Source organism: Oryzias latipes, chromosome 15 (genome assembly GCF_053564925.1).
Source record: "Oryzias latipes strain Hd-rR chromosome 15, Olatipes_Hd-rR_3.1".
Taxonomy (NCBI): domain Eukaryota; kingdom Metazoa; phylum Chordata; class Actinopteri; order Beloniformes; family Adrianichthyidae; genus Oryzias; species Oryzias latipes.
This window is the reverse complement of record NC_136251.1, coordinates 20496211-20517614: the sequence shown is the minus strand read 5'-3', so window position 1 is coordinate 20517614 and position 21404 is coordinate 20496211. Positions and strand designations below refer to the sequence as shown.

General features: G+C 37.1%; 2 protein-coding genes across 9 annotated transcripts in view; one reads left to right on the top strand and one right to left on the bottom strand.

Annotated features, from left to right (window-relative positions):
* The first annotated feature begins 234 nt into the window (after positions 1–234).
* On the top strand, positions 235–17717 carry LOC101165417 (protein FAM13A). Of its 6 annotated transcripts, XM_023963640.2 has the most exons (22): positions 235–551; positions 1320–1506; positions 1650–1859; positions 1955–1985; positions 2055–2129; positions 3266–3428; positions 3585–3703; positions 5474–5647; positions 6026–6116; positions 6339–6436; positions 7313–7364; positions 9606–9798; positions 11211–11433; positions 11508–11525; positions 12644–12776; positions 12971–13052; positions 13834–14048; positions 14475–14558; positions 14857–14958; positions 15244–15452; positions 16254–16355; positions 16782–17717. In XM_023963640.2, the coding sequence occupies exons 1-22, from the start codon at positions 456–458 to the stop codon at positions 16906–16908; spliced, it is 2784 nt and encodes a 927-aa protein (XP_023819408.1). In that variant the 5' UTR covers positions 235–455; the 3' UTR covers positions 16909–17717. The 6 variants fall into 6 exon arrangements, with proteins under 6 accessions (XP_023819408.1, XP_023819407.1, XP_078788077.1 ...); XM_023963639.2 differs by having other exon boundaries at positions 1955–2129; XM_078931953.1 differs by lacking the exon at positions 1955–1985 and having other exon boundaries at positions 326–551.
* phyhiplb (phytanoyl-CoA 2-hydroxylase interacting protein-like b) overlaps positions 16383–21404 on the bottom strand; it is a 17467-nt gene continuing 12445 nt past the window's right edge. For all 3 annotated transcript variants that reach the window (XM_078931956.1, XM_023963467.2, XM_023963465.2), the window contains exons 3-5: positions 21203–21377; positions 20308–20425; positions 16383–19057 (exon numbers count right to left, since the gene is read on the bottom strand). In XM_078931956.1, the coding sequence (XP_078788082.1) occupies positions 18520–19057; positions 20308–20425; positions 21203–21377 (831 nt within the window). In that variant the 3' untranslated portion in view covers positions 16383–18519. The remainder of the gene's footprint in view (positions 19058–20307; positions 20426–21202; positions 21378–21404) is intronic.

The window sequence follows — 21404 nt, the reverse complement described above, 5'->3', positions numbered from 1 at the left end:
TAACAAAACATTCTGCAATATAATTTCTTTATTTATAATGAAATGGGGAAATTTGAAGTCATATTTATTCATCTGACATAGACCCTTATGGTCCTCCATGGTTGTCATCCAATCCCCTACTTCCAAAATAGGGGGGGGGGGGGGGGGCTATTTTGTAAAATTGTGACGCAATTTGAAACTCAGGAAGAAACACGACCTTCTGACTTCATTGTTTTCCCATCATGCTCTTCCTGCAACGCTCAGGTAGAAAACACGGATCGAAAGTCGATTTACTTCAGAATCCTAACATCCTCATACCCGGCTTGTTGGTTGCCACGGTAACGTGGGTCTCCCGTTATGGTCTCTCACAACTGGTTACTATCAACATATCCGTGGAAGCTGGAGTTACAGCAAAGAAGTTCGCAAACTCCATAGGAAAATAGCGCGTTGTGGTTTAATACTAGTAAAATGAATGCATGTCATCATTTGGGAGTTTCAGGAAGACAAGCCTCTTGAAAAGGAAACAGTTCTTCTGCCAAATCATGGGCGCTGGCGCGTCAATATCACTCTGTGTAAGTTACCTGCGTTGTTGTTCTTTTAAGCGTCTGTTTTCCGGGAAAAGTAGACCTACAATATGCTTTTACTGGCAACAAATAATTTAATATCATGTATTTCCACAAAGTGTTTCTATTCCTCTGTATGCACCTACATTTCTATGTTCTGTTGTTGCCATGGCACTCGTAAGGAAGTGAAAAATAATTAAACATACATGCTTAATAATTTTACCTTGAAACTTGATGGGTTTGTGCATTTTAACGTGCTATGAATGAACTAGTAGTGAAAAATAAATAAATACATTAAACATTTTTGAATACATGTAAGGTAAACTCTTTTAACAAGTTGACATTGAAAATTAGGAATTTTATGTATTTTGGAAAACGTGATTTAACATTTTTAGTGCAATAGAAAATGCAATATGAAGATGTACAGCCAATAAAATAAGATTAAGTAACTCAAAAGAAATTAGGAAATATCTGTGTGCATTTGCTAAGTGTTTCTTTTCTTACCTTACTGTAAATGATAATTAAACAGTATTTTCATTTTCTTATATTCATAAAATTTCTTAATTTCTACAAGGGCCGTCACTCACAGCAGCCATAGATACCTTACTAGTTTATTACAACATATTTTCTATAAAGTTATTTTTTTGTAATCTGGAAGCCACATGTTTTTACATGAGACATTTTTCCCCTAATAATTCCCTCCAAGCCAACCATAACCTTGTGAATATTAATCAATCATAAATGAAACTGCTGTAAATTTCCATCCTTCCCCCTCAGAGTGACCCTTCCTCGGTGAGAATCCTCAGGCCCGGTGCTAAAGTTAGTCCCTTTGTGGTGTCGGTCCCTGAAGCTCCACCCAGCTCTGTGTTTGGCGTCACCTTGGAAACTCTCCGAGAGAACGAACAGATGATCCGTGGAATACCTCTTGTGTTAAGAGACATGGTGGAGTATCTGGACAGCAATGGTAAACACAGCATACTGTTGATCCCCATAGGTCATCCTCTTTTTTTTACTTAGTTTCTTGTTCATTTAATGCACTCACACTCCTATTTTGCTCAGTTAAAACAATTTTAGGCTGCCATCTTGCAAATATGTGGTTGTTTTTAGGGCTGCAGCAACAAGGCCTCTTTCGTTTGAGTGGGTCAGTGCTGCGGACGAGGCAGTTGAGACTGAGATGGGATCAAGGAGAAAGAGTTGACCTGGACCACGAAGCTGATGTCACCACTGTAGCTTCCCTGCTCAAACTCTTTCTCCGGGAACTGCCTGTCCCGATAGTGCCTGATCCACACAGAAAAGAGCTGGTTCTAAGCCTAACAGGTACCCTTTGCCAGAACGCACAGCTCAGATCAAACCCTACCAGTAAAAGAAAAGCACTGGGTAACATTCTGTGCAATTTCTATTCTTACTTTCAGGACATACTGACGAGTCAGGACTAAACCAGAGGTTGAAAGAAAATCTTTCTTTACTCCCTGACACTAATATTTTGTCCTACCTCATCCACTTTCTGTCCAGAGTGGCTGCTCATAGCCAGTCGAACCACATGCCGTTGGAAAATCTAGCCCCCATTTTTGGGCCATGCATATTCCAGTAAGTTGAAGCTTCAGAATATTTTTGTCAAGGAAATGGATTTGGGTTAATGATGTTATGTAAGATACAATAGAGGCCATCGGGGTCATACTGACTTCCTGTTTATTAAGCTCACTCTTGACTGTAAACAACCTTTATGTTCAGGGAAACTTGCAGAACTCCTGACTTTGGCCTCTACAAAAAAATAAGACGCATTGTACTCACAGTTAACTCTCCATGGCTTGACCTCACAGTATCTTCTTATTAGTCTGGTCAAAGGGATTCGGGTTTGATTGGAAAACATGATATCAGCAGAACAACGGTGTAATGTGGGAGGTTTACTATTGGCAGAACATGATTGGAAAATATTGTGGGTGGAAAACTTCTCTTATCCTTTGCTTCTTCTGCTTTTGCAATAATTTAAATGTCCTGGAAGAATTTTAAACTAGTTTGAGTAAAAAGAAAAGTAATGACTATGATTTAAATATTAAAAAAAGGACTAAAACAATAAGATTAAACTTTAAGGCAACATTTACTTGTTGATGTTAAGTAATGCATAAGAATGAATAGTTATATGTTTTATGACAGTGTTGAAACCGTAGCTAAATATGGCATGTTACACCCCCCCTCTCCAAGACATACACACACACCTTACACACACCTTGCTTTTTTTGTCTGTCATAAGTTTCTTTCAGCTTCTGGTGACTCATGCTGTGGAAAGAAGGATATCTACTTACCGCTAACACACCAAACTGTTTTTACATTTTGCTTGGATGATATTTATCCGATCAATATTTACTGACTGTGTGTGCCAAACATGGAGTCAAATTCCTGTCTTATCTTGGTCCAAGGTGGTATTCATGTCTCTGCAGCTTGTTATTCCTAATAATCTTGCAGATCACTTTTTTATTAGGGGGTTTGAAATTTAAGACCTAATAATTATGGTGGGTAAGTCCAGGCTGTGTGAGTATGTTACTGTGACATTTGGCAGGTCTCACATAACTGAATGCTATTTCATTACAATGAAGTGCCGTTTTAACCTTCATCCACTAGATGGCGCTTTTAGATTCAAGAACTGATGGAAGGCCATTTTGAAAACACATGTTAAACATTTGACCTAGTGCCTGTTTTTTTCCTGTTGTATCCTCTGCCTGCAGTGTTCCAGCAGGACCCAGGATGCTGGAAGAGCAGAGTGTGTGCAACTCCCTGTTGCTCCACCTTCTTAAGCACCAAGCGGTTCTCTTTCCAGCTGAAGCCGAGGCCTCCGTTACATCCTCCTCTCCTCCTCCTCCAACTCTCTCTGCTCTTTCTCCCTTTGAGGTGAATCATCATTTACAGTTTATTAAAGTCAGTTACTATTGTTCTTTTGCACATTTCAAGTTATATCGCATACAAACAATACTAAGATGTCCACATTTGCACTAACACATGCGTTTTCATCACGGTAATAGAATGACATGTTGTTGTCCTTCTTAGATCCAAGCTAACAGCTGTCAGTCAGAGCATAGCAGAGAGGGGAAGTGTGAGAAGGAGATTCCCTCAGACTTTGAGAGCGGAGCTAAACGAACAGCATGGATGCAAACTCAGCTCAGCAGGTATTGCTGTCATCTCAAAGAAGCAGATACTTCTTAAAATAAAATGTAGAATCATAAAAATGTAGAAGGTGTTTTGCTTTTACTTAAGCACTAATATTTTCATTTCTAGTATCTGTTTGTCCATTTATTGAGTTCAAAGTTGTATCTTTTGTCCAGATTGAGAATTTTTCTTTAATTGATAGTTTAAGTAAAATTGGCACTTCGTTTTCAAGTTTCTCAACCTCCAGTAGAGAACAAATGATTTTCATTTCATATACTCTGCAGACAGACAGCAGCACACTGTTGGCTGCACAGCAGCTCCTCTGTCCTGACGCTGTCAGCCAGTGCTTAGGAGCCAGGCGACCGTTTGCACACTTAACCCCCCTCTTAGTTTTATGGGCAGCAAGGAAAGCATTTCTGTTTCAGGCTATTCTGTAGTCTAACATAAGAGCCACAAACCTTTCTATGAATTCTGTACAAAAATCACGGGACTGGGTGTGTCACTTTTTACGTTTTCCCTGTCTGTATAGAAACGGAAATTCATATTTGTTATAAAAAAAGAAACTATTTATTTCATCCCAGTTATAAAAACTTACTTTTCACATTTCCTGTGGTCAGGAAATGTTTAAACTCCAAGAACTGTCACAGTTGCTGAAACAGAGGAACACGCTACAAAAGAGGATACATTCGAAAAGTCAATCTTGTGTGTTCGTCCATGTGTGTGTTTAAATGTGTGTGTGGTGTTGTGTGTTTCAGCTTCCATAGGGCACACAAATACCAATAATTTCACATCATCAGTTTCCCACGCTCATCTGTTCTGCAGGCATAAGAGGCTGTGTCATTCCAAATGTTTGGCTTGTTTACTCACTGAATGAGGACACAAGGATGCCTGAAAACGACAACTTGCTTATTGCCTTTTAACTACATAAAGAATCAATATGCCATTGCTTTCTGTTTTGTGTTATTGAAGGAGCAGGATGGCATATTATGTAGCCACAAGGGGGCCCAAGGCTGGGTCTCCCTGTGCCAGTCCCTAGCCCGGATAGATTACAGGGTTGTGTCAGGAAGGATATTCGGCGTAAAAATATCTACTAAACTGCCTGTGTATAGAAGTGAAATGTGCCAAAAGGTGAATGACAACTAGCAAAACAACAAAAACAAAAAAAAAGAAACACTTCATGCCACACTTCTCTCTGCAAAACACGACACTGCATGACATGGACTAATATGTTACAACTAACATGACCTGGATGACAGAGAATCTTCACAAAATTTTGTGAGCTTGAATGTGTTCGGTTAATGAGAGCGTGTGTATTCAGCTAAAGTGGGCGGGTCAATTTTCTTCTGATTATGCACCTATTGTTTATGCTTGGATTTTTGTTTTTGTTTTGTTCTTTTGTTGGCTTTCTCTGTTTTGTCTTAAATGTCTGTAAAGTAAATTTGTGTTTTGGATGTACTTTGTACAATCTTTTTATTTAAAAAAAGACAGAAAGTGAAAGCCTCATTCAGCTCAATTGCTGCATTAGATTTTCTGCAGCATTAGCATGTGTGTGTCTGTCTGCCCATCAGTTTTCTCAAGGATCAATTTCCATATTTTATATCACTTTTATAATTTTTTTGAGCAAGCTTAGTTCTGTTTCATCTGCCTCATCTGCCTTCTTTGTGAAATAATTCATCTATAGCTGATATTACTTTGACTAAACAGTCCATTGTGAGAACCTTACAAGTATATTTCCTCCTCCTTATTCAGTTATCTAACAGTTTCACACTGTTTTTTTAATCTCTTCATAGCTCTGACAAACTGCCACAGGGCCGTGAAACCAGTTCTGACGTCAGCGCTGACATTCAGCCGTTGATTTCAAATCAGGATGCCATTGAGGCAGCTGGTGTGCTCTCTTGCCCCACTGTCTCCATGACAGAGCATCAACAACAAACTGGAGAGTCAGAAGTAACAGAATGTGTGATGTAAGGGCTTTTTCAAACAAAAGACGAGATCTATTTTCCTTCTTTTCATAACAGAGAGCCATTTCAAACCTGCTGAAGTGCTATTCGTACATTTTGCCGACAGTTTAAAAGAGAAATATATTTCTTATTAAATAGAATTTCTATAAAAATTTAGTCAAAATATCAAAGCTACCAGAAAAAAGTAAACTTTTCATCAGTGACTCTTATAGTCTACATTTACCTCGCAGGCATATTCATCATCTTTTTTTCATAAATATTAATCACTTTATCTAAAGGAAATACTTACATACATTTTAATGGCTTTGCTTTTATTAAAATAAGATTGTTGATATGTTTCTTTAAGATACTTGACTAGTTAACTAGTTTCCCTTCTTATAGGACTTTTTCAGGAAATTCACAGCACAACATGCTGTCAAATGATAAAGAGGTGGAAGAACTAACTTCCTCATCTACACAAGAAGACTTGATGGTATTTATTGCAGTTATTCAATATTTAATTATTTCATTTTTGTTTATTTCTGCACATAGCCAGTTCTCACTATCTTCAGCTATGACTCAACTCTCTGTGTTTGTGCTGTGCAGTATTTTTTTTCCAAAGTATTAGCTGTAACAACACCATCATAATGCTTTCATTTGCAGATATTTTAATTGATCTGTAGTGTTTCACAGCACTGACTAAGCTGTTTCTCAGATCTCTAGATGTGTGGAGCAGAATGCATTTGACTCAAACTCCCGCAGTTCAAATGAATCACCAAGCAAAACCCAAACACAGAGTCAACACACAGATAGGTGAGTGGAAAGTCTTCTGATGGTTACAAAAAGGGACGACAGTTGTTGTTTTTCCCTTTCTGTGGTCTGGTTTTTTATAACTGCTACTGGTTCTTGACGCGAAGTAAATAATAAATCCTGCAAGCAAAACATAAAGACCAATTTTTAGGAGTAATTTAATAGACTATTTTACAGTATCTATTACTATTATTTACAGTACTATTACAGTACCACGTTGTCTTTTTTTTCTCTCTTGTCTGAGTTCATACAAGCCCTACAGTCAGTTTGAGAAGTAGGTTATCAGAGCATTGTCCTGCTTACTGTCATGGCTTTGATATGATTCCAGTCCATGTAACACTGACCCGCCGTGGGGGCTTACATGGAGCAGATAGACTTTTTCAATCGACTCAGCACGCTGGCACGCTGACCCTTTGTTTTGCGTGGCATCAATAGAAGCAAAGGACAGCTGAGATGGCTGCAGTAATATCAGACGTAAATAAACAATGACCCCAATACCCCTGACAGATAAGCCCTGACTGTTAAGATGCAAACAACATTGTCCTGGCTGTGAGCAGATCCAATAAAGTATTGATAATGAAGCAGACGGTGCATATTTTGTTCAATAGTCAAGTCAATTTGCAAGCAAAATGGGAGGTTGTTTTTGCAGAAATTGCCAGGGGTTTTTGCAGTGCAATGATGGAAAAATGTATTTGTCAGTCAGCAATTCTGCAAGACACTCAAAGTTCTGTAAAGTTAATCACTTCAACTAAAACAAATTGGGAAAAAATAATCAATAGAAATCATAATGTATGTTTTATTCTTGTTCAATGTATTTATTTTGCTACACTGCATGTGATATCTCTTTTAAAATAATTTCTTTTTCTCTGTTATTTTCAGCATGCCATGCTATGTTAACGATGAGAACAAAGATGAAACCACTGGGCCTGAGGTATAGGTAAACTGGCTTTTAAAAGTTGAGTTCATGGATTCACTGGTTAAAGTCTGTTTACATTCTGTCTACTGACTGATGAGGGAGATTTGTAGTTATAAAGACCAGTGCTAAAATCAGAATTGACCCCACAGAACTAACATCTGACTTTGGAAATGGAAAAAAAAGTGTGATTGTTCACGAAAAAATGAAAACGGAAGGACGAAAGAAAAAAGAAAGTTCATCTACAGAAAGAGAAAAGCAAGAAAAAGGCATTCAGCTAAGTTTTTGACAAAAACGTAAAGCACTTAAGAATAAAAATTACTTAGAGATAAGAGATAAGAGATTCAGGGCAGCTTTAGCCTTAGGCTTGTATCTGTGGTGGAAAGCACTAATGTCATTGTAACCCATCATTGCTCCAAAGCAAAAACAATAGGTCTGATATAAAATAAATTACAAAAATTAAATAATATAAATAAATATAAAATTGATAAAATAAAATAAATGAATAGAAATATAAACCAAGCCATTTCTGAAAATGTGTTATGTTCCAGAAATCTTACCTTAATGGTAATGCTCTTCATTTACGAGGATTGGACTGTTAGCTATGTTAGCATTTGCTCACTGATATAAAACTATGTGTCAAAAGGATTTAAAGACCATTTTCCAATCTGAAAATAGTTTAACTGGACATGGCTATTGCATCAGGGAAGAAATATTTACACCTAACTTACATAATTAATACTTTATTATAATATTTGTCACATAAAATCTGGTATATTTCATTTTATACAATTCAGGTAATTGCTTTTTTGGATGACAAACTATTTAAACTTAACCGAAAGAATATCTATTCAACTTATAAAATACACATGTAAATATATTTTTTTTTTACATACACAAATGCGCAGTAGTGTTCTTGCCTACACTGATGTGTGTCACTATGCCCTTATCATCTATCTTTTTCATCAAGGAGCATGGGAGGAGGTGGATTGTGTTGAATCCTGACAGACACATTGATTGCAGAGGCAAAGACAACAGCTATGACGCAAGTTCTTCTGTCTCCATTAATTTTAAGCTGCGACATACAGCCAGAGGGAAAATAAAAATGGATACCTCCTGTAACCGTGTATTCGTCAGCACATCTGCTCATGTGTGCGTAGGTGTGAGAATGGGAGCCTGTAGGCATCTTTCTTGAGTAACAACAGCATCATTTCTTCTTCGCCCTTACATCCTTCCACCTCCTTCATGATGCACAGAGTTTTTTTTTTAATGAGTTAGCTGCCAAAAGGAAAGCCGGATAAGAAACCAGTGTTTTAGGCTTCTTCTTCTTTTCAAAATCTAAAGTAACATCTACAAAAAAAAAACAGGATCATCTCCCAGCCTCCTTTCTAATCTCATGGAATGTTTCTGCTCATCTCATTTTAGTCAGTTTGCTCTCAGAGCTCACTTGTCCGCATACGCACTCATTGAGGCAAACAGTTACGTGACTCACTGCCTCTCCTTCAAATTGACTCCTCATCCCAACCTGACAACGTTGCTATGGAAACACCTCGTCAGGATCTCTCTCCTCCCCTTGCGCACACACCCACATCAGACGCATCGGCAGGGATGCTATTCCCACCGCCACTCCTACCTCCGTGTATTATGAATAATCCATGTCGAGGCGATTCGCCGGCAGAACTTTCAGGAACGTCTGTTTGGAGGTTTTCAGGAATCTCCTGGCACGGGAAAAATACGCTCTTGCACTTATGCAGACACGTGGATTAAGGCATTGGGGATTCACAGCTGATGGATTTACGACAATTTTTTCTTCAGAAATTTCACACTGGATTCCGGATGGATACTAGGAATCTGATTCATAACAGACTATTGAGATAAAATCCTGCTGGAAATGTGTCTGTCTGGCTGATGAGCTACAAAGGAGAAACTGCAATCTTTTTTATCTTCCATTTTATTTTCACCTGTCAAACTCAATATTTCTGCCCCTTTCTTTTTAACTAAATACCACTTTTTTTAAATACTGGTACTAACACCATGTAGCCGGACGCCAGCTTACCTATTTTTGTCTTTTATAAAGATGTCCACTCATCTCATCCCCCTATTCTCTTTTACAGCTGCTCTTTAGATATAAAGTAGTGCTTTGGCGGGACTTCTGAAATCTCCTAAGGCATGGGAAACAGTGAAAACTTGTCCTCCCCCCAAATCTGAGACATTTAACCCGTTCGAATCCCAGAAGAAATGTTCTGCTTCTGTTTCCAGAGCCCCTCCCTTAAGCTACAAGCCCTACAAGCAGAAACGGGACCGGAACCAGAACCAGGAGACCCCCATACTGAGGAAAACCTCTCTGTTGAACAGCAGCCCTTTACTTCAGAAAAAATGAGGCTTCATTTAAGCCTTACACCACCTTTGTCACCATTCCAGGAGGAGAACACTGTCAGCTCACCACAGTCGGGTAAACTCATGCAATTTTTCTTCTTCAAAACTACATATAGCAACAAATAATTATAAATAAAGGTATAAAGCTTATATTTATTCATTGAAATAACTTAAGATTCAGTATACATATGGCATTAATCATTGTTGTGTCAATCTGGACACCAAAGTTGTATTTTTCCTGGGAAATAGTTTTTAATAGGGGAGTAATCATTGATTGATTAACTGATTTATCCAACCAGATCAATCTGTCTGAGGCAATTTGTTAACCAAATCAACCTATATTATCAAAAAAATGTTTTAAAATGAAATAACTTACATAAAATCATCCTTTTTCAAATAAAATTTGGAGTGCATCACAGCGAACAACACACGTGATGGCCGCAAAAAATGATGAAGCTATCGTTCCATCGGAAAAACCTTGTTCTTTTGCAAATACAGTGTGGTAGAATTTTCTAATAATGTCCTGTTTGTAGTGGGCTGAACTTTATTAAACTAAATTATGAACGGATTTGCCATTAATTCTTGTTTACTTGTTTGTTTGTACACATGTTTAATTTACACTTGATTCTGTTGCAAAAAAAAGCACAAGGAATCTGGAAAACTTCCCCTGCACTGTTCTGTACCAGGTATTTATCTTTGAGTCACACTAGTTGAAGTTCTGGCTAACGATGTCCTGGATCTTAGATCAGAGAATCGGATCAAATCGGATCGTTCAAAATGAACCAATTTCATACAATAAATACTATCTGTAACCACTAACTATGATGTGAATCAAATCCTTGTTAAAATGAATTGTTACACCCTTTGTTTTTAATTTAGTAAACAGTGGATCTAAAATTTAGGTAGATGCAGGCTTGAAAGACAACATATGGCGTAATAAAGTGTCATTTTTCTTTTTGTAATGTCATTGGCAAAATTGAAGGACAATGTTGAAAAATCTGGTGTCACTATAGTTGCTTCTGTAGAAAACTTCAGCTTAAAATAACTTTATATCAGCATCTTGCTTTACTCCATGTCCCAAAGACTGCATTGTTTTTAATGCTATAATGTACAGTTGTGTTTAAATATTTAATATTTTTTATCTTTGTTGTTGTTAGTTTGTAGGAGCACAGTAGAACTTCATCAATAAATTATCCTTTTGATTCCAACAAAATTTTTATTAATTTTGTTTTCAATGGTTGGTGTCTTTAAAATAGTCATATAGCATGTTTTTTGTTGTAATTGCCTCTTTAAATCCTAACTCTTAAAATTATCTGTTTTTTTTTTTTTGTTTTTTTTCTTGACAAAAACTTCTTTTTTTTCCCACCATCCCTTTCTAGTTTAAATAGATTTAACAAATATTCAGGTAACAGCCAAATGAGACAAACGCGCAGAGTTGTAATTATTTTGTGCACTCATAGATTACACAACCCATGTCTGTCTTTTCAGAGTCCAGCCCTATCTCTTCCACTTCCTCCTATTCAGTGGAATTTTCAGAAGATGACAACTTGTTAAGCCCTTCGGTTCCAAACTCAAGTCCGCTTTTGTCCCGTTTAACAACAAGCGACTGCCCTGTTCCCTCGCCACGTTGCTCCAGCTTCAGCCACAGCCTGCGCTACAACCTCGACCCCGACACTGCTCCCTCTCCACCATGCTTCCAGTACATGCGCATGTAAGGCATCTGTTTTAGAGAACAATCTCTCTGAAATGAGACCAATGTCTGTTTTTTTTTTATTCTTGCAACAGGGAAGCAAGTTACAAAAAGTGAGTTGTAATTGAACATTTACCAACTTAATTTGATATACTTTTAATTATGTGTTTATATTAATAAAGCCAGGGATCATTTCACCACACACTGGGCATTTTGCGCACTTAAAACCTTATTTTTGATCTCATCCAAAAATCTATACAGTAAATCATTATGTGAATGTCATTGGTACAGACACCCTTGCCTTTCAAGAGATGTCCCATTGTTTTTGTGTATATCTGTCTATTTCCTGGTCTCTTATTGTTGCAAATCTTTGTCTTAGCAGAAATCTTATGATATTACTAACATATCTCTTTCATCTGAAAACAAATGTGCCAGTGTTTTGTGCGTGTTTGTCTGCTTTCCGGTCTCACATGGTTGCAAATTTTTGTCTTAAATTATTTCTTCATTATAATATTAACATATCTCTTTCGTCTGCTAAACGATGTTCCGGTGGTTTTATAAGCGGCTGTTGTCTGTTTTTCCACTCCTACAATGACTAAATGATGTCACTGTTATGTAATGTTTTCTAAGAATTTTGAGTATGTTTCTCTTCTTTATGTTTTTTTTACTGTTGCATCCCAAACATATTCCTTTTGCCCTTGAACACATTTTTGTGCTCATCTGCCTTATTGTTCCTTAGTAATGCAATGATCAACTTGTTTTTCTGCTTTCTCTTAACTCTGTCCAGCAAACTTAATCTACATACTTGTCCTGTTGCAGATGTTTGCGTGGTTTTTGCACTTGTCTATGTCTTTCTGTTTTTTTCTGACCCCAGCAGATTAGATGGTCGCCCTTTTTGAGTTTTGTTGGTTTATTTCCGAATTTTCCATTTGCCGTTTTCCCCTCCACTGTTATCTTTTACTTGCTCAGTATGTAAAGTGCATCAAAAATCTATTTGTGTAATCTGTTGGTCACTTCTTTAGACTGATATCAAGCAATTAGGACACTCTCTAATGAGAATAATCTGGATTGCACATACTTTTAACAATTACAAATAATACAGTTCAATGTTATTGGCTTTTATTTTTTGCTTGTTGTGTTGCACCATTTGAGTTGTAAACTTGAACTTTAAAAAAAAAGAAATCCTTTTGTTAATCTGATTCATGTCTGCATCTGTGTTTTCTGTCTACAGAGCTCACTCCAGTGTCCACACAGACAAAGATGAAGGTTCCATGTCTATCCCCATGCTTAACAGACACATTCATACCATCAGAAAGAGGATCCGACGCTTTGAGGAACATTTTGAACATGAAAAACACTACAAGGTGATGAACAAAGTCAGAATATTTACAGTTGGTCAGAATTAATTTTTTTGTTTCCATTGATTTGTAGCTAAATTTATAACAAAATAAATCCTGTAAAAAAGAAAAAGTTCTTTTTCTCAGAGCTTAATCCCTAGGGAGAACTGAGCAGAACTCAAATAAAATAACAAATTTGTCTTTGTTATTGATTTTTCTAGCCAGCTCACAATGACAAGACAGCAAATCCAGAAGTGGCTAAACTGATGAAGGAGCTTGTCAAGAGTCGCAGGCAACTGAAAGGTCAGTTTTTATTAGAGTAGAGCTGGAGTGTTTGAATAACTATTTCAGTCTTTGCAGGGGCTGCTCTTGTAACAAGTTAGAATCAAGAAAAAGGCATTATTAGGATTTGACATTTTCCGTGGAAATCTCTTTGCTAAAAGTGGAGGATTTTCTTTTAGTTCAGCCAATACTGGAATTGAGGATGTGTAGGTGAACTCAGCAGAGCTTATGAGGCCAGTAGGCGTATTATACAAGCAAGACACCACACGACTTACAGGAGTATTTTTAACTTTCAGGTATTATATTAAGATGACTTATTGAGTCATCAAACAAATACAGAGGAGACTGGTTTTTAAGGTTAAATTTTAATTGATACATACCTTTTTTTTTTACAAGCAGAAGGGGTATATAAACTATATGCACAAAAAGTGGAGAGAAACTTAATTCAGAGCCTAAAAAATTGCTTTGACATTTTAAAATATAATATAATACAGGAAAAAAGAAAAGTAAAAATTTTGAGACAAAAAGTGTTAGATACATTATGTTTGTTTAAAAACTAACCTCTGACCAATCTAATTGGGTTTAAATCCCAGGAAAGTGTCTCTGGGCAAGTCAGTTGACCTAAAATTGGCTTCATCTGTAATAAACCCATTAATCATTATAAAAAACAAATTCATAAAACTGTTGCTAAAAAAAATGCTATAGTCATGCTATTTACTAACCGAGGATACCAATTTCATCATCCAATACTGAAATTGTGTTCACTTTTCTTTCTTTTTTTGTTACTCTTTTGTTATCACAGAGATGAAGCTGAGACAGTCAGGAGTCAGAGTCAGCTCCACAGCTGAGACTTGCAGGAACACTTTGTCCCAGAAGGAGGCAGTACCAGCAGGAACTGCACTACAGCCTCTCAATAACAACAGCATCACCAAACCCAGTGTAGAGGAAACAGTCAACATGATAACCAATAGGCTCAAGGAAAGACGCCGGGAGCTGGGCCTGCCTGACAGCATCAAGGTTGTTACACGAATGCCTCTTTTGATTTATTCCAAATACAAAAAAAAACGGATCAAAGCTGAATTTACATTATAGATTAAACACAGAGCAAAATGAAAAAAAAAAAGTTTTTTTTGCTGATTTTTAGGCAAAAAGTTATTTCAGTTTAAAAAGTAATTTTCTTTAATTTGACAGTTCAAATTGTTCACTTTTCTAATTCAAGCATGAAAGAATTGTTCAACATGGTCATCTGAACCTTGAACACATACTTTTTATTTTTGACTGTAAATCATGGACTTTAAATATAGCTACTTTATCTGAATTGTTTATAAATACATTAATAGAATGCAACATTAGACTGTCTTGGTTTTATAAAGATCATAACAGTTTCGTTGTAGTCAAATATATAATTTGTTGTTCATGTTTTTCCTTTTTCTGTATAAATAGGAGATGTCTCATTTCCAAATGAGCATGGAGAAGACGTGCATGCAGAAGTGTTTGCTGTTCTTTGAGAGCCTCCACGGTCGACCAGTAAGACCGACCTCCTTTCTTTAACCCTTGTGCTATCCTAGATGACCCCACCCTTACATTGACGTGTTCTCCCTACCCTGACAAAGGTGGATAAAGGTGGAAAGATTTCATGTAATCCATGGACACCAGTGAAGTGAAGTGAAGATCACAAATCATTGAAGAAAAAAGGTTCAGTGCAGATGACCCAACTCCCAATGTTAAAATGCCTAGGATAGCACAAGGTTTACGCTTTTCTTTCATTTTAAAATGAAAAATTAGCCTGTATTAACATTATGGTTTTGTGTCTGTGTGACTTCAGGGCTCCAGGCACGAGCGCTCGCTGATGAACCCTTTCTATGATCGCTACCATCTTCTCAAGCAGCTGCTTTTGTCCGCTTCCTCTGCAACCATCACAACTATTGTGCGTAACCATTTACACAATGTTTAGACACAGACAAATTGAGATATACAACAAATCAATGCATTTTGTGAGATTTAAACTCTCCCCTTTAGAAAAATCTGTCAGTGTTACACTGCCCCCCAGTGGGCAAATATCAAAGCCAGATGAGGATTTTACTAATTCAATTAATACATAGGAATGAGTCTTAGGTATATTTGCTGCTAAGAAATGAAGTGTAATGATCAGATTTCATTGATTTAAAAATAAAATCTGTGTCTGTCAAATTCTTTTTTTGGTGGAGTACAGGAGGAAGAGGAGGGGTCTGATGAAGAGCATTCCAAATATCAAAGTTCCTGGCAGCAGCCAAGTTGCTTAAAACCTCCCTGGTCTGTGTCTACAAATGAGTGTTTGCCTTTCTTAGAAACCTCTGAAACCCCCACAGTGTCTCCGCTGGAGGAGGTGAAGGGTCTGGAGTCACAGATCATCACCATGGCAACACTTCATGAAGCATCCAGGTATGGATTGTTTTTGTCTTTTTCACTGACACTATCCCACTCCTTGGTAGCTTTTTACAGATTAATTATTTCTTTTTTTTATTTAATTTATTTTTAGCGTCTTGTTTAATTAGCATAATTTTGTTGTAACCCTTGTGCTATCCTATGGGGTCCAGATGACCCCACCCTTACATTGACGTATTCTCCCTACCATGATAAAGGTGGAAAGATTTCATGTAATTCATGGACACCAGTGAAGATCACAAATCATTGAAGAAAAAAGGTTCAGCGCACTGTCTAGTGGGGTCTAGATGACCCTACTCCCAATGTTAAAGTGCCTAGGATAGCACAAGGGTTAAACATCTTTGTTTTCTTTTTGTTTTGCATTTTAATTTTTTAATTTTTTCAAATTCAGTGACTTAACACTTTTTTGGGTTTTGTTTATGTGCTTAGTGGATGAATCAATCACACAAAAGTCCCTTTCAAAAAGCCATATAATTTTCCCTCAGATATTTGCCATTTTTACATCTTTGTTTAGATTGTTTCTTAGCATTGTGTGCATCAAATCTAATCACAAAATGAGCAAACATTCAAAATTTGACCTTTTTTTCGCTATTATCTTTTCAGTAAAATAGATTTTATTTGCATACCATCAATGTTTTTATATTTAGAAGGATCCTCTGCAGTAAAATGAATTTCTTCTGAGATGACACTTTTAATAAAGTAATCAGACATCCATTATCAATTTTAATGTATTATTTGACTTAGATCCAGTTGAATTTAATTAAAAAGTATTATTTTGTTAACACCTTCCTTCTTCAGGGAAGAATTACTGGAGCATTTGAAAATAGTTCAATCAGAGAAGAAACGCTTTCACCAAGCACTCAGGGAGTTTGAAGACCAATTCTACATACAGACTGGCAGGTATAGTAACTGTTCACACACACATCATTTTCATGGTACTTGGCATTTGAATTTTATTGTTTTCTTTTAATAAACTTGGAACGTTTGGTTTTTCAACAATGCCTTGTGAAAAACAAAGAAAAAAAAAACACCCACAAAAAGAAAGTCAATGGTACGACGTTGAAACACACAGTCATGTAACGTTAAGAGTTCAGGAAGGAGACAAAGATAGATGTTCGCTCTGTCTAAACTGCACACACCCTTTCTACTTTACATGTTGAACTTTCAAGGTAAATACAGTATTTTTTGATTACAATACACACTGTACAAAGCTATCTGAATAAGGCAACATAGGGACTATCAACCAGTGATGGAAGCTGCTGCAGGTTATTCTGAAAAACAGTGTTTGCCTTTAACTTGCATCTTCTCTCCTCATATCGTTGACAGGGCTTGTCAGAAGGAGGATCGTGGACCAATAGCAGAAGAATACTGCCAATACAAGAACCTCAAAGCAAAGCTACGCCTGCTGGAGGCCCTGCTCAGTAAAAAACAAACCTCAACCAAAACAGGCTGAGTTAACTCACAGTGGGACCTTTGAGTAGCAGGGCTTAGTCATGTCTGAACGAGTTTCCAAAGCCAATGATTATGTTTCATGCCATGCTCATTATGTGAATGCACTTAACATGAAGAAAACTGATGGACATTGTCTCTGAGTAAAAACTGGTAACTGGCCAAAAACTGCTTATCAACTATGGTAAAACAGATGCAGAAACTCTGCATGTCAGTAAGACATTTTATGTTAGTTGCATGTGTGTAACACGGTTACTTTTTGGAGATTATGGCACTTCGTTTCTCACCATTTGTTCCTACCAAACCATCTGCATTTGATGAGGAGACTGCACAGCTTGAAAGTGGAGAGGAAACTTGTTTCTCAGCTAAAATGCTCTCAGTGTTTGTGCATGTCAAGCCTTCCTAAACCTTCTTTGTGCTATGATATGCATTCTGACTTTCATTCTTGGTCTGAATTGAATTTAAATGTTCACCGTGGATAACATGCAGTGAACTTAGTGCAAGTTATATCTCTAAAATTTATATATTTATATATATATATATATATATATATATATATATATATATATATATATATATATATATATATATATATATATATATATATATATATATATATATATATATATATATATATATATATATATATATATATATATTGTCTTGGATGGAATTCTAAATGCCCTAGTTGTCAATGATCAGAGCTTGTCACATTGTGCACTTCTGGTTTATATTTTCTATACATTTGTATGTGTATATATATATATGAATGTATCAAAAAAATAAATATTTTTTCACATTTATTCTGCCAAACACAGTTTATGGTTCTACTTTCTTTGTTAAATTAATAGTGACTTACACTGAATGTTACTATGTTAAAGGTACTGACAGCTTTCTCATGCTCATGAGAAATGTGCAGAACTGCATCATGCTTTCTTTTTTTTGTAACAAGTTGTTCACAATTGGTCATCAAAGACTTGGTGACTACACACGTAGAGGCATTTGCATTAAATTCCACAACGGGTCGACACTTTTTATATACCTTTGGTTTACAGAAAAATGACTATCAATACTGCAGCCCTAGAATTTTGTAGTACCACTCCATATCACTAGTCAGACGTAAAGGATTTTTGTCAGATGTGGAAAGTGAGCAAAACAAACAATTTAAAACCTGACGCTTATTTAATATAGAATATCAGTGACAAGTAATCAATCAACATGGGGGTTAGATGTTTAAACAAACAGGAAGTTGAAAGAAAGCAGGTAATATTTGTTAGTAAAGGGATCAATATGCATACCAGTGACTTGTCAGATTGACCTGTAAAATTGGGATTTGACTATATTTTACATTTATAATGGGATACAACCCTCTTTTAGTCGATGCAAGTGACATGTAGAGCCTACCCCCCACCCCCCTTTTTTTTTGCAAGTGATGGTCTCTTGGTTTAAAAAAAAGCATCGTCAGATATGTTTGGTACACGTCTGGGAGCCTAATAAATCTGCTGCTTCATGCATGTGTTGGTCTGCTTCCTCAGGACATGTTAGACTTCCTTTCATGTGTCTTGAGAGGCAAGTCAAATGTTGTCCTCCCCTCCCTGTTACATTCTGCTCATTTTTAGCGTCCCACACTGATGTTGCAGGCCTTGCAGCTGGGGTCCTTCTTTGCGTTTACTGTGGACTGACTCATCAGCTGATGACCGCTGATCTCCGCCACCGAGCCCGATGCCAGGTTCACAGGATCTGTAAAAATCACCTCCAGGATGACATCCTGAGCGTGGTGAAACACCAGACCAGCCCCTTCGTCCTGTTTGCAGGTCAGGAAGCGGTTGTTGGTGATGTCGAGTGCAGGAAGCCTCTGCTTACAGAAGTCGTCCCCCGTGGAGCCCTTTGGTGCCAGGACCAGAATGACGTAGTGGTAGGCTGTGTACATGCAGTAGAAGTCTCCAAAGTATAGGTTGGTGTCAGGGTTGAAGAGTGCGTCGGCCCGGACCTCGAAGCGAAGGCGACCATACGGGGAGTCCTGCGGAGGTTTGCCTGTGTTAAACTCTGTGTTGCAGCTGAAGAAGATGCCCTCTAACTTGCCGCTGATGGGGGAGCCATGGCTGCCACTGTTGTCTTTTACTGACGGCAGCATCCGGTTGTCTAGCACATCTCTGATGAAAATAAAAAAAGAGGGCAACTGGTCATTAAACAAATTATTAATTCCATATTCTAACATTAAAAATAGTCCATAGCCTCTAGTTAAATCGCATCTTTTTAAAGAATAGAACTTAATTTAAGTTAAAAATTGTAGTTTTTTTGCTTCTTTCTTTGTCATTTCCTTATGGCATGACCTACAGAAGGCCTTTGGCTCCTTGTGGGAGGGGCTTACAATATCCCTGTTGCTAGGCGTCTGTCACTAATGATGTCACACTCAAGGGAGTATTATGGCTCCTTAAATCCTCAGACTGTATTATCCTTTTAAAGCCTATTATAATGTCTCCTAATGATTGCCCAATACTTCATAAATGTTTATTGAGAAAACCTTCAAAATTTTCAAAAAGCAAAATATGCAGTTTGTTGGATGAAGTTAATTGGAGTTATTTGAATAAAGTAGGTGTTTGTTTTCTGCAGCTGAGATCAGTCTAATCCAGTTTGTCTCACAAATCACAAGAGAAATGTTTGTCTCACTGAAAAGGAAGAGCTTTGTTATTATGATTATTTTAATTAAAACAATACTCCTCAAAACAATTAATTTATATTTAATTGTAAATTTGCAGTTCTAAGGATGTTCTTGATGAATTATCAGATCAGTACTCATTCTGTCCACATGGTGGCGCAGCTAAGCATAGTGCTGTCAGAGTTTCTTAGAAAAAAAAAGGAGACAAAAGAAAGTGACATCATGGAGTGGGGCCAACAAAGACGACTCTGTTCTTACTACAGAAATGATCTTTATGAATGAGGGGGGATTCTTCAGAGCAGTATGTAAGAAAAACCATCAAATGGAGAGGAGACAAGTTTGAAAATAAATAGACAAAAGGCAAATAATGAAACATCACTACACTACGAAAACGTGTTATTTCTTATTCTGTGGTAATTTTAGTAAATCATCAACATTTATAGAGAATATAAATATATACATTAATTAGGATGAATAAATGGCACCACAAGAGAGCGGTCTTGCCTCTTGAGCCAGAAAAAGATGGAATAGGTAAATTTGTAATGCAAGAACACACACACCAACAGATGAATGCATTAAAAACAGAGCTAAAACGTAGAAATCTATGTTATGTTCAGTTTTAAAACAAATAAAGGCACTTTTTCAAATGACCTTTTTCGCTCCTTTGGAACTACATAAGTAATGAAAGGAATATTTTTCTTTGTGTATGGCATTAAATCAAAACACTGGGAAGTGACCACTTACCTGGCGTGGTCAAAGTACTCCTTGTTCTGGTTTCTGTAGAAGACGGAGAAAGGCAGCATCCGTCCTGCGATCACCTCTGCCTTTTCCAGGAGCTGATTTAGATGAACCAAGGAATAATCTGGAAAAAATTCAACGCATGACAAATGTCTAAATAACCAGATTCATAGCTGCCCTTAGCCAAAAATTGTACACCTGAAATTTATTTTATTAAATCTACTTGAGGATAAGTATAGCAAGTATACTATAAACCAGGTATGTGTAGTGTAGGAAGTATCCTAACAGAGTACTTTATCAGAATAAAGTGAAGCATTTTAAGTTTACAATATATAGATAGTTTATAAAAAGTAAACTTCAAGAATACTGCCTCCATTTTAGCATAGACTAAGCATACTTAAATAGACTACTTTCTGGTAAAGGGAAGTATCATTTTGACCATTTATTCTAGAAAAACTATTTTTTCTCGGGCGTCTACCACTGATGTGATCACAACTGTATCTTAACACCAACCAGGAAGCTTTTATTGATTTGTTGTCTATGGGAAGAAAACCCCTGGTCATAAACTGAAATCACAAAAATGCTTTTTTTCTTTAACTCAGTGAGTAACTTAACTAGATTAGAACCACTGTTATGCTTTTGGACCACTACAGCCCAGGGAAGAGACATTTAGACGTTACATAAAAATTATCCCTTTAAGTCGTTCAGCCATCTCCCCCCCCTCCCCCAGTCTAAGCCTCTTGCCTCATCAGAAGATGCACAGATAAGACCCCTTCATTCTTTTAATCCTTCCTTTTCCTAGTCAATTATTTTTCTGTATTTTGATCCATCATTAAACAGCCTTCACTGTTAGCCTTTTCCTTACTCAGTTCACCTCTTTGTGTGTATCTGAAGGACATACCGGCTGTGCAGAACTCGACAATCTCGCTCCACTCAGAGACGGTGTAGTCCCCATCGGCCTGTTTGGATGCAGTCTGGACAGCTACAGTGTACTCAGTACGGGGGCTCAGGAACCAGTGGCCCCGCACTGTCATGGGCAGAGGCACTGCCTTGGCAACCAGCTTAGTTGGAACATCCTGAGAAAGAAAGAGAAACAGGAGGTT